The sequence below is a fragment of the Sceloporus occidentalis genome, unplaced genomic scaffold (assembly GCF_023333645.1).
Source record: "Sceloporus occidentalis isolate IW3139 unplaced genomic scaffold, rSceOcc1.0.p SCAF_6, whole genome shotgun sequence".
Lineage (NCBI taxonomy): Eukaryota > Metazoa > Chordata > Lepidosauria > Squamata > Phrynosomatidae > Sceloporus > Sceloporus occidentalis.
In genome coordinates, this window is record NW_028316986.1 from 99,865,887 (window position 1) to 99,879,550 (window position 13,664).

The following is a 13,664-nucleotide window of genomic DNA, read 5'->3' on the forward strand; positions in this document are numbered from 1 at the left end:
TCTATATGAGGCCACTAGGAAACCAGTGATTGGCCATCACTGTGCTTGCTGGCTATCACCCGTGGAATAATTGCATCAGTTGCTTAAGGTTTATCATACAGTGCAGTACACCTTTTTTGGTTTCTTTACTATACTTTGGTCACTCATCAGACTTTTATCACCTTTGTTTTGGTTTACATAACTTGATATCCAGAACTAGCTGGCAAGCTGGTGTTTATTACACTAGACACCTGGCGTTTTACTCTACTTAGGTCCTTAATATTCACACTTCAAGGGTTTACATTTATCAAAACGTGAACCAAATTAATACTAAATACTGGCTTGTGCTGAAACTGGTAAACTGGTTGAGAAATAATGAAAAATGACAATTAATTGAAGACCTCTGAGTTATTGCAAGAGGGGAGGAAGGAAGGGGTGGTGCAAGGGCAGAGCACACAGGCAAAAGGTTGTGAACACAGGGGCTGTCCACACAGGCTGAAAAAAATTACCCCACCCTGTTTAGGAATTCATCAGTTTAGATGATGCACATAGCTGATATGGGAGGAAAACAGATGCAAACTGTGTTCTGGGGCTTAACGCCAAAGCAAAATAAATCTCAGTTTGCTCTGATTCAAGCTGGAAAGAGTCAACTATTATACCACTGTGCACACTGCTCACTAATGTGGATATGGGGAAGAGAGGTAAGGTGACCATTGGAAGTGCTTAGGGCAGGCATCCTAAGCTGGGCGAGCTGCCAATGCTGTTGCTGGCCTTTTTTTGTTTTGGTCACCTGCATATGAATTGATTGCACAAGTACATGAGTCACCTGCAGTATCAACCCATCGCACACCTTGTGGAGTGAACTGATCACAAACATGTCAGGTTACCAACAATACAATGGGTTTAATAAAATATGAACAAACTACCTGGTCCAACATGGGGCCATTAGGGGATGGGGGGAAAGCGGGTATGTATGGGGGGGCACCATGATTGTGCTGTGTCAGTGTGTCACAAGATGCACTGATGCACCATACAAGCAATCAGTTGATTGTGCAATAGAATGGCCAGTTGCGCAGGGCATCCAATGAGCCAGCAGCTGGGTAGGATGGTGGGTGGTTGGAAGCTGCTGACAGAACATCAATGCACTCATGCACATGCATTTGTGACAGAATGGGGATAAAATAATGATGCGGCATGGTTTGTAGCCATGAATTCTCCATCATGGCGAGTCCTTCCTCATGGTGGGAGAGGGTGGTAGTGCAACTGCACATCAGTTGTCAGGCTGTTGTGGGAGCTGAAGGTATGGTCAGTGGGTTTTCCCTATGGATTGGGAAACCCTGGGGGTAAGCCGGCTTTTACCCTTCATACAGCTACAGTCTGTATGTGAAATCACGCTAACAGCCCAGATGGGGAAACGTATCTCAGATTTTCAGTGAATTGTTTACTTTTTACAGGTCATATTGGGATGCTTCAAGCTACTCAAATGACCCAGGAAGTTACAATAAGAGATTTGGAATCAGAAAAATCTAGATTGAAAGACAAACTGTCTCAGCTGGAAGAAGAAAGAAATATGTTACAAAGTAAAACGCAAAGCCTAGATGAGCGACAAAGACAACAAATTCTTGCACTGGAAAAGGTAAGAGATGTAATGTTCTTTCTGAAAAGTCAGTCATATGTCAGAATAAAAGTTGTCAGACAGTAATTGTAGGATCCAGTGCTGGGGGCAGTGATTTCTTCTCCCATTATTGGCCTCCTGTGTATCTCAAAACCTGTTCAGAAAATCTGCCCCATTTTCCAGAGCTGTATTTCTGGTGAATCCAAGGCCAGGAAAGGGAAGAGTAGAGAGTTTTCATGATACAGGATTTAGGAGACTACTACATGTGGAAAAAGGTAGCATTTCGGTGGAGGAGGAGTGAGGACACCAGGCTCTCCTGGGGCCCATAAAAGGCCCACCCATGATCTGCCCTCCAAAGGCAGCGTTTCGGTGGCAGAGGAGCGAGGATGACAGGCTCTCTTGGGGCCCATAAAAGGCCTGCCCATCATCTGCCCTCCAAAGGCGGTGTTTCAGCGGAGGAGGAGCGAGGACGCCAGGCTCTCCTGGGGCCAATAAAAGGCCTGCCAATCATCTGCCCTCCAAAGGCGGCTTTTTTGAAGCGAAGGAGCGAGGACGACAGGCTTTCCTGGGGCCCACAAAGGCCAATTTACCACCTGTCCTCCAGCAGCCAGTCAGGACTCCGTCCTGTTTAGGGTTGGGAGCAAGCATTTTGGTGGAGTGTTACGGGAATTCCCATTTCACAAAACCACTCCTTCGGTGGCGTTCCCTCTCTGAACTTGAAATCTTTTAGATTTGGAGGGAAGAGGGAGTGTCTCCAACATCATTGAAGGTGAAGGGGCTGTTGGAGCTCGTTGGGGGTTTTGGATTCCCCTCCAGTTCAACTCTTTGCTTGAGAGTGTGGGGGACAGAAAATCTGCTAGTGGCTCTATCGCAAATGTTGGGCCTAGGGATGGGGCTCCGAGACTCAAGTCCAGGCCCCAGCCCTGATTGGCTGGGACTCTGCCCCCACAGCCAATCTGGGGTGGGGGGCAAAGAGGAAGGAAGGAAGGCACATCCAGAGCCAGTCATATAACACCAGTGCTTAAGGATCTGCACTGGCTGCCTATCCGCTTCCGGGCGCAATACAAGGTGCTGGTAATAACCTATAAAGCCCTAAATGGCTTGGGCCCAGGATACCTTGAGGACCGCCTCTCCCCATACAATCCGCCCCGCACTCTCAGGACATCTGGGCAGCAGCTATTGAGGGTCCCAGGGGCCAGATTAGCCTCCACATCTAAGAGAGCCTTTACCATCTCGGCCCCGACCCTCTGGAATTCGCTGCCCAATGAGCTCCGCTCGGCCACCTCCCTGGCCCAGTTTAAAAAGGGGCTAAAAACCTTTCTGTTTAGGTCTGCATTCCCTGATACTTGCCCCAATTAGTTCTTCCCCCCACCAAGCCAACAGTGGCAAGTTGGTTTTGATTGTTTTGATGTTGATGTATTTTAACTTTAATTGCATGTATATTGAGGCCTGTTTTGTAATGTTTTATGATGTTGTACACCGCCCTGATTGCACAGAAGGGCGGTATAGAAATAAAATTTTTATTATTATTATTTATTAAGGAAGCAGGTAAGGGAGGTGGGGGGCAAGGCACTTGTCCCCAGTGGCAGCGTGGCTGTGTCCGTGCTGCCGTTGGGGACAATATGGGCTTGCCGTATTGCCTAAATCAGCGGATGGCAAGTCCACAGATAAGGAGGGCCCACTGTATGATTAAAAGATTACTATTTGTTACTTGCTAATGTTCTATTCGATGCTCCCTATTGTTTCATTGTAATAAAATAAGACAGAATCCTTTGTCTATACTGTATATGATTAACAGGGAAGAAATTAATAGAATATTGAGGAAAAGGGGAATAGGAGAGAAGCAATGATGTAACAGAGAATGAATATTAGTGAACATAATTATATCTAGAATTGATTGTACTCTGGCTTTTAAGTCACATATAGTTAATAGAGAAAATGAGTTTTGGAAAGGAAAGGAAAGAGGGGTGAAACTCGAGATAAAGAAGTCAGCAAGAGATTATGGATGTTATTATCATTTAAGACCATGGTCCCCAAACTGTGCCTTTTAAGGGATTTTGGGCTCCCACAATCTCAGACTATTGGCCAACATGGCTGAGGTTTTTGGGAGCTGTAGTCCAAAATCTCTTAAAGGTCATAGTTTGGGGACCACTGGTTTAGGACAGTGATACTCAAAGTCCTAATCCATGGACCAGTTTCAGTCTATGAATCATGGACTGCCAGTCCTTGGCAGGTTTCCAAGAAAGAAAAATGGCTGTAACCAGTGATCACAAATAAGATACCAGTTCCTTGCATATTGGGGGGAGGGTGGATGGCTGGTCCTGTACATCAGAAAGCTTGAGAAGCACTCCTTAACAGCATCAAGTTGTAAAGAGAAAGAGTTGCATAATCAAAGCTTAGACATAAGGATCAAAATTACTACAGTGACAAACTAGGTGATGTCAAGCATTCAAGTGAATGTAGTTTTGAAAAATATATTTTAATGTGATTTTTTGATTTTGAAATTGTTGCATTATTTGACATAACAGAAAGTGAATGAAGCAAGGGAAACACAACGGGAATATTATGAGAAGGAGCTGATAAAACTGCAAGCAAGGCTGGAAGGGGAGGCTGCACAACTAAATGAGGCTCATTCTAAGACCTTGGAGGAGTTGGCATGGAAACATCATACTGCTCTTGAGGCAGCACATGCTAGTGCTATGAAGGAGAAAAAGAAGATGCAAATGGTAAAAGAACTATAATATGAGGACCATTCCCAGTTTGGTTGTGTAAAGAGATTTTGAGTAAAATGTTTAACTGCAATACATCTTTAATCATTCCAAATATTTTTCACTCAGCAGATCGGCAAAATCTTTACCTACATGAACTAGTTCAGTTTAGTTCATTTCCACATATTGCTGCAATATGAATTTTTTTTAAAATAGGCGGTCCTTCTCTCGCTTTTCTTGTTGTGTGTTAATAGACAATCAGGAAACCATTTCTCGCCCTTCCACAACACTAACTAGAGATGGTTTCCAGTCTTCCTAGTTTTTACATTTCTTCCATTGGTGGATGAGTGGGAGCAAACAACAAAAATATATATGGAGCTGTAGGAGCTCCTGAAATGACTTTAGATTGGCTGCAGATCATGAGATTTTGATCATGCAGTAGTATTTGCATATGTTCTGGTGACTGAGAACCAGTTGCCAAAATAAACACAAGTTCACAGTACAAAACGATGGTTAAAAAAGTACATTGTTGCTCGTTTTCATTGGTTGGAAATGTGAACTTCTCTCCATGTTAGTTGTAAAAAAATACTGTAATTCTGCTTTCTAGTCCTCTTTGATCCCTTGCGGCACACTTACTATTGTTGTTGTGTGCCTTCAAGTCATTTCTGACTTATGATGACCCTAAGGCAAACCTGTCATGTGGTTTTCTTGGCAAGATTTCTTCAGAAGTGGTTTGCCCTTGCCTTCCTCTGAGGGTGAGAGAATGTGACTTGCACAAGGTCACCCAGTGAGTTTCCATGGCCAAGCAGGGATGACCCTTGTCTCCAGACTCATAGTCCAAAGCTCAAACCACTATATTGGCTCTCACACACTTACATTTACTAGTCTAGAATAGTGACAAAATTTATTGTTTATGTATCTCCCATTGAGAGATGTGCTATTTTTTTTCCTTTTTTCTTTTTTTAGAAATCCAGAGAAAAAGAGAGAGTGAGTTGGGAGTTTTGTTGTATTGTTTTCAGATGGAAAAATTAATATTAAACCAACAGCTCCTTTACTTTTATTGGCATTTTAAAGTTTTTGTGTGTTCTGTTCTCTTTTTCTGTTCAGTAGTTTTGTTACAATAATTTGAAATGAAGTATTTTTATTAGACTGGAAGATTTTACATTTCTAATCTATGAAGTACAGTACAGTATTAGGTTGAATCATTTGTTTGGAATTACCCTAGTAATAGACTATCCATATGTTATATTTTATGCATTTATTAGCATTTTGTCTTTCCTGAAGTGTGAAATCAAAGAAGTCTTAATATTTCTGGCATTTTAATTAATTATTGGTGAAGGATTACTTACAGAAACCGGAGCACTTTCTTCAACAGCAGGTCTTGCCATTTATTTTGTAAGTAATGTTTAGAATAAACAACCTCACGAGAAAAACAGACTGTATCATGTTTTGTGATAAGATGAAGAAAATGCCAAGAAATTTCCTGCTTCAGTATGTAGTGAATATTGGCGTAATATTTTTTCTATTCTTTTTTTATTTTATTAAGGAGCTAGAGCAGCAATTTGAAAAAGAAAAGCAACACTTTGAAGATGAGAAGAATCAGCTTCGACAGCAGTTGGAAAACATGAGAGAAGAACTTACAACTAAGCTGACCTCATCTAATCAAGAGGCAAGGATCAACTTACTCATAATAGTTAATTTTCATGTGTCAGTTCCATATGAATGAATGATCTCCAAGTCACCTTGTGATCAACAATGCTGCTCAGGTATTGCAGACTCAGTGCTGTGGCTTTCTAGATTGAGTCTATCAATGTACAATATAATAATAATAATAATAATTTGTTTTATTTATATACCGCTATTCCAAAGATCATAGCGGTGAACAGCAAGTAAGCTAATTAGCAAGTAAGCTAATTTGCCCCCAATAGTCTGGGTACTCATTTTAGCGACCTCGGAAGGATGCAAGCCTGAGTCGAGCTTAGGCCCTTTTGCTGGTCTTGAACTCGCAACCTTGTGGTTTTGAGTGAATGGCTGCAGTACAGGCATTTAACCACTGCGCCACCAGGGCTCCATGGTCTTCTTTTTCTGCTGCCTTCTCCGTTACCTATCATTATTGTCTTTTCTAATGAGTCGTGCCTTCTCAACAGCCTCAATTTAGTGATTTTGGCTTTTAGGATAATTCAGACTTGATTTGTTGTAGCACCCATTAATTTTCATATTTATTTATTTACTGTATTTATACCCCACCCTTCAGCCCTAAAGGCTATCAAAACAGCTTACAATTATTATTGTTTTTAATTAGACGGTTCCCTGCCTTCAGGCTTACAATCTAAAAAGACACAACACAAAAGGAGAAGAGAATTGTGGTGGGGAAGGGGAACAGGTCCAGCAGTTCTTCTTTCCCTCTGAGGTCTGGACCAAGGCAGATGGACTGGAAGGAGGACTCTGCTTCTTAATCTAGCAGTCTACGGTATCCATAGAACTCTTCCCCAGCACCACATTCAAATGATTATCTTTCAGTCAACTTTCTTCACTGACCATCTTTTACAGTCATACATAGAAACTGGAAACAAGATAGCAAAGATCATCCTAATTATATGTCTTAACACTTCTAGTTCCTTTCTTTCTAAGTCCTAGTCACCTTTTGATTTCTTGACTGCAGTGTTCATTCTGATTAATGACTGAGCCAAGCTATGGAAAATCTTGAACTATTTCAGTGTCTTCATCATCTACTTTAAAGGGAATCTTGAACTATTTTGATGTCTTATTTATCTGATTGAAAGTTATCATAATAATAATAATAATAATAATAATAATAATAATAATTTTTATTTATATCCTGCCTCTCCCAAAAGGATCAATCTGTGGTCATTATTTTTTGTTTTCGTAATGTTCAACTGTAAACCTACTTTTGCGTTTTCTTTCACAACTTTCTTTAGTAATTATTCCATGCCTTTGCTGGTTTCTGCTAGTTCTGTGGTGTCAGATGCATATCTTAAATTGTTTATGTTCCTTCCTCTAGTTTTCACACCTTCTTCCTCCTAGTCTCATCCTGCTTTACATATGATATGTTCAGCATACAACTTAAACATATAGGGTGGTAACCTGTAGCCTTGCATGAGTGCCTTGCCAATTGGAAACCATTCCGTTTCTCTGTATTCTGTTGTGCCTCTTGTCCTGAATTCAGATTAGGCATCAAAACAATAAAATGTTGTGACACACCCCTTTCTTTAAGAGTAATCCATAGTTTTTCATGATCTACACCAGGGGTTCCCAACCTTTTTGACTTGTGGAGCCCTTATTTCTATGGCAGAGCCTCTAAGAGGCCTACCCTATATCTTACAAGTTAATGGTGTTTCGGATTATATATAAGAATATATTCTTATTCTTTAATTTCATTCCATTTTTATTTCTTTCATTTTCCTGGAGCGGCTGTGGAACACCTGGGAAGTGCATGCAGAGCCCTAAGGGCTCCTTGGAGCATAGGTTGGGAACTCCTGATCTGCACAATCCAGTGCACATGCTGATTTTCTTCTGAAATTCTTTGGTGCATTCCATTGTCCAATACAGTCTGCCCTCCACATCCACTGATTCAATCATCCACAGTTTTAAAACATTTAAATATATATATAAATTCCAAAAAGCAAACCTTGATTTTGCTGTTTGATATAAGGGACACCATTTTACTATGCCACTGTATTGAATATGACTTGAGCATCCACAAACTTTGGCATCCACGGGGGGTCTTGGAACCAAACCTCAATGGATACCAAGGGCCTGTATATGCAAATGTATATGCATGTGATATAATTCCCTAGTGCCTCTTCCTTGCCTGACCCCATCTTGGACATCTGGCATTTCTTGCTTGATATATGATCAAAGTCTTTGTTTTAAAATTTAGGGCATCACTTTGCTTACATAGAAAATTAATGCATGGTCCTTTGGTTAGTGCAATCCCTGATATCCTCTGTATTAGATACTGCAAAATTGGTATACTGATATAATGAGCATTTACAATCTATGGTTCAAGCAGGAAGCCCCTTATAACAGGGTTACTGGAGGTAGATGAGGCTATTGCCAAAACACTTCTGTTGGTTTCTAGAAGGTTCTGAACAGTGCACTGTGTAGGTGCTGGATAACCCATTTGTGAAAGTGAACAGATGACCATTTGAAGAACTACAGTTACAGGTATGCAGCCTGTCCCATTTCCAGTCTTTGGACCAGTGTATTGTTTTCCATAACTGTTGTCAGATTTTAGTTAGAACTAGAGCAGATTCTGTCTCTTCCTGGTGCTCTTGAGTACAGCTTCCACTTCAGTTTCTAAAATTGGAAGTTTATATTTTATATTATTTTATATTCCTCTTCAGTGATTGTTTCCATTGTCTTTTGTTTTCTACTTGCTCATGTAATTTGTTACTCTAATGGCCGTAGAGCATTTTTGCTTGGTTTAAATTTCTGTTTCATTTCACAGATCTTGTGGAAGAACTCCCATGTTCTTCTTTTTGTTGTTGTTGTTGTTGTTGTTGTTGTCACCTTCTATTTATCTGCATTGATTATTATAATAGTTGTCCTTGTGTCTGCACACAAGTAGTTGAACAGATGCATTCAGGAGTTTATGTCACCTTTTACTTTTGTTTCTTGTCAGCCCTTAACTGTGTGAAGAATTTCATCTGTTATCCATTGAAGCATCTCCTTCTTTTTGGCTACAGTCTCTTTTTCATTCCTCCCTGATAATGTCCCTGGCTTCAGTCCAGAATTATTCTGGCTCCCAGTCAGTTAGGCCTAATAATGCAAACCTGTCTTTAGTTTATCTTTACATTCCATGTAATGTTCTTCAGATCATATTTTAGAATGATGGTTGATTTAGTGTTTGTCTTTACTCTAAAATTTTGATATTAGTTCATGGTCTGTACCACAATCTGTTCCTGGTTTTGTTTTTGCAGAAAGAATGGAGTTTCTCCATCTTCTGCTTTCAACTATGTAGTCTAGTTGACTTCTTTATTGGCCATTAGGTGATGTCCATGTATCAGTCTCCTCTTTGGTTACTTAAAGAATGTGTTTGCAGGAAACAAGCTGTTAGTTTCACGACATTCAGTTGCTGTTCTGCTTCACTTCTTGACTCTGGACAAATTTTCCCTGCAATCTTTGATTTTTCTCTATTTCCTACATTTACATTCCAATGATTAACAACAAGTCCTGTTTTCGTATGTGATCAGTTTCCTCCTGGACTCCAGCAGAGAATCTTTCAATTTCCTCTTCTGCCTATGTAGTTGGAGCATAAACTTGGATTAAAACTATATTGATGGGATTTCCCTTCAGTCTTAGTTATATGATTTGGTCAGAATTTGGATTATATCCTTTGACTCCTTTTGCTACATCTCTCCTCACTGTTAACATCACCCCATTTTTTGTATCATTCTTGCTCAATTTCTCTCACTCACTCCAACTATTACAAGATTTATATGTTCGATTCCTTGTTTTACTATATCTAGCTTCCCCTTATTCTGGCTTTTCACATTCCATACTAGTATAATATCTGCAGCTTCAGACTTTCCTTTCACTTCTGAGCACTTCAGTGTCACAACATCCTTTTGGCTTGAGAGCAGTTGCATCATTAGCTGCATAGCTATTGTCTTCTGTAATTGTCTTCTGCTGTATCCTAGTAGTTCTCTGAGTGCCATCATCCTAGGAGTTTAATCTTCTGGCACTCTCTTGTTTCATTTTAGATTGTCTCATTATAGTGTTATGGTAAAAGGCTTTCAAAAGGGGTTACAATGCCTCCTTCTGCACAGTACTAACAATAGCAATAGCAACAGTATTTATATTTCTATACTGCTTTATAGTACTAAGCACTCTATAAGCAGTTCACAGTGTGTTAACCAATTGACCCAACAATCTGGGTACTCATTTTGGAAGGATGGAAGGCAGAGTCAATCTGGAGCCCTGAAGGATTGAACTCACAGCATTTTGGCTGCAGTACCAGCATTTAACCACTGTGCCCCCAGGGCTATGGTGCCACTGCCATTGACCTTGAATGTCACCCCCACCACAAGTACTGCTGCTAGCTAGTAGCTGTTTGGCATGTTTATTCCGGCTTCTCAGCAAAAGTCTATCTGACATGGGAGACCCTACTAACAGCACTGCTACCATCAGCATGGCCTCTTGCTTCACAGGAGTACACAATCCCACCACCATGGAAACATTGTGCTCTGGTGAGATCTTTTCCTTTGTCTGATCCATCCAAAACAAAAGAAAAAACTATCCTTCCATGTATTTATTGAATTTTTCTATTTTTAATTGAATGTTTTTAATGTTTTTAATGTTATATCATCATTGTTTAATTATGTTTTAATGTTGGATATGGGGGGTAGGTTTTAGGGTTTGATTTTTTTTTTAAATTTTACTGTAACTTGATGTGTTTTATTGTTGTAACCTGCCCTGATTCTCCGTGATTGGGTGGGCTAGAAATAAATCTATATTATTATTATCCTTGCATGTAACTGCTTCTTTTCACTACATGTATAGGCTGAATTATTTTTCAAGACATCTTGGTTATTTATTTGGCTTTATATCCCTCTCTTCCTCCAAACAACTGGGATTTCCTCCTTTTAACTTCAGAGCTACCCTAATATGTATTAAGAGATAGTGCTGAGTAACATCATCACTGAGTTTCATGACTGAGTGATAAAAAGAGGAAGGAGTTCTGTGGCAATTTATTGCAGTATAATTTTTCATGGACCCTAATACACGTCTTGAGATTTTAGCTTGTGCAAGACCTCTGACCTCTTTTTATATGGGAACATACTAACATAACTACCTTTCTGAAAATGGCTGAGAGAAATTGAATATACATTTCCCTACCTTTCCACTATATTACACTGTTGTTGGTTTTTTCAGTTCTTTTTCTGACATCAATTTAGATAGTTAAAACATACCTATTTTTCATAAGTATTTGTTTGTTTGTTTTTACTTTTTATTTTTGGCAGATGAATTGTAATTGGGGCTTTAGTTTCTTTTTGTGGCTAAATGGATAATGTATTACAGTTGGCCCTTCATATCTATGGGATTCTTTATCCATAGATTAAACAACTATCCACGGCTTGAAAATATTCCAAAAATATATACATTTAAAAAGGAAACTTTGATTTTGCTATTTTATATAAGGAGGAGCATTTTACTACCACATTGTATGTAATGGGATTTGAGCATCCACAGAGTTTGGTATTCACAGGGAGGGAGCCAAACCTCAGCAGATACCAAGGGCCCACTATATACCTTTTGTGCTTGGGCATTATATAGGGATTTCTAATTTTGTATCCTTTTAAGAATAAGGAGCCCCATCTTCACCCTGTTGGAGAGTCTTACTTTCCAGGTCAAGAACTTCTGTAGCCATTGCCCTTCAGGGCTTTTTTCCCCCTTTGAACAGTAGTCCTGCATTCTTACAAACAACTAGTGAAATGTGGGCTAGACAACATAACTGTTACATGGATTTGTAATTGGTTGACCGGCAGAACCCAAAGGATGCTCAACAATGGCTCCTTTTCATCCTGGAGAGAAGTGACCAGTGGGGTCCCACAGGGTTCTGTCCTGGGTCCAGTGCTATTCAACATCTTTAATAATGACTTGGATGACAGAATTGGGGGTATACTTATCAAATTTGCAGATGACACCACATTAGGAGGAGTAGCTAATACCCCAGAGGACAGGATGAAAATTCAAAACGACCTGTACAAACTAGAAAGCTGGGCCAAAGCTTACAAAATGAATTTCAACATGGAGAAATGTTCCACTTAGGGTGGAAAAATGAAATGCACAGATATAGGATGGGTGACACCTGGCTGAACGAGACTACGTATGAAGGGGATATGGGAGTCCAAGTAGACCACAAATTGAACATGAGTCTACACTGCGATGCAGCAGCTAAAAAGGCCAATGCAATTTTAGGCTGCATCAATAAAAGTATAGTGTCTAGATCAAGAGAAGTAATAGTGCCACTGTACTCTGTTTTGGTCAGGCCCCACCTGGAATATTGTGTCCAGTTCTGGGCACCACAATTCAAAAAGGACATTGAGAAACTGGAGCGTGTCCAAAGGAGAGTAACTAAAATGGTGAAGGGTCTGGAAACCTTGCCCTATGAGGAACGCCTTAGGGAGCTGGGTATGTTTAGCCTGGAGAAAAGAAGGTTAAGAGGTGATATGATAGCCCTGTTTAAATATTTGAAGGGATGTCATATTGAAGAGGGAGCAAGCTTGTTTTCTGCTGCTCCAGAGACTAGAACCCGAAACAATGGATGCAAGCTGCATGAAAAGAGATTCCGCCTCAACATTAGGAGGAACTTCCTGACAGTAAGGGCTGTTCGACAGTGGAACAAACTCCCTCAGAGTGTAGTGGAGTCTCCTTCTTTGGAGGTCTTTAAGCAGCGGCTGGATGGGCCATCTGTCAGGTATGCTTTGATTTAGATTTCCTTCATGGCAGGGGTTGGACTGGATGGCCCTTGTGGTCTCTTCCAACTCGATGATTCTATGATTCTGTGATTCTAAGCTAGTTTTGAAACATCTGCTAAAGCACAATTCTGTAATGAAATAGATAATACTTCCTGAGTGAAACAGAAATCCCAGGTAAGTGAGTGTAGAATTGTAGTTTTAATCACCAGTGTTACCATACACGCACACACACACACACACACACATGATATTGCTTCCCATATCATAAAGTTCTAAAAGTGTTGTCTTGCAGTAAGCACTAGGAATGAAGGAGAAGGGGTTTTAAGTTATTAGATAGAGTACACCATACATTTTCATTCTGGTTAAATAGGTTGATTAATTTACTGTTCTGCTCTACTGACAGACCTTCTTGTTTAACCATATCCTTTAAATAGCTGAGATAACCTGCCTCAGAGTAGCTAAACATTTAAGATTAAAATTTTATAATGATTTTTATACTCTTGTCCCTATGAATTTAGAGACTAGTTCACTTTAGAGCTCCTCTTTTATAAAAAATATTGAAACTTGACCAGCCATTTTTCTTGCCCCCACAAAACAGAGACATAATTAATTGCAGTTGGTAACAGATTTATATTATGCTTGTCACTATTTCAGAATGTCTAAGGCAAGATCAGTATTTGGGGACTAGTTTGTATTAGACTTTTCCAGTCTCTTCTTTGTTTATGGAAACCAGCCATGAATCCTGGTTTAATGTGCTTATTCTTTGCTTCTCATCCCTTGCTTCTAGCATCAGTATTTAGGGCCAAATGTCAAATACATACATAGAATCCCAGTTTACACATTACAGTGTACAACAAGTGAGGAACAATATAAACTGTGCCTGATGTGCATGCTGAACAAAAAACTAGTATTCCAAAA

General features: G+C 39.9%; 1 protein-coding gene across 8 annotated transcripts in view; it reads left to right on the top strand.

The window, feature by feature from the left end:
* FAM184A (family with sequence similarity 184 member A) overlaps positions 1–13,664 on the top strand; it is a 118,197-nt gene that overhangs the window by 58,648 nt on the left and 45,885 nt on the right. For all 8 annotated transcript variants that reach the window (XM_089530494.1, XM_089530496.1, XM_089530493.1 and 5 more), the window contains exons 4-6: positions 1,434–1,615; positions 4,123–4,320; positions 5,849–5,971. In XM_089530494.1, coding sequence (XP_089386620.1) covers positions 1,434–1,615; positions 4,123–4,320; positions 5,849–5,971 — 503 coding nt within the window. The remainder of the gene's footprint in view (positions 1–1,433; positions 1,616–4,122; positions 4,321–5,848; positions 5,972–13,664) is intronic.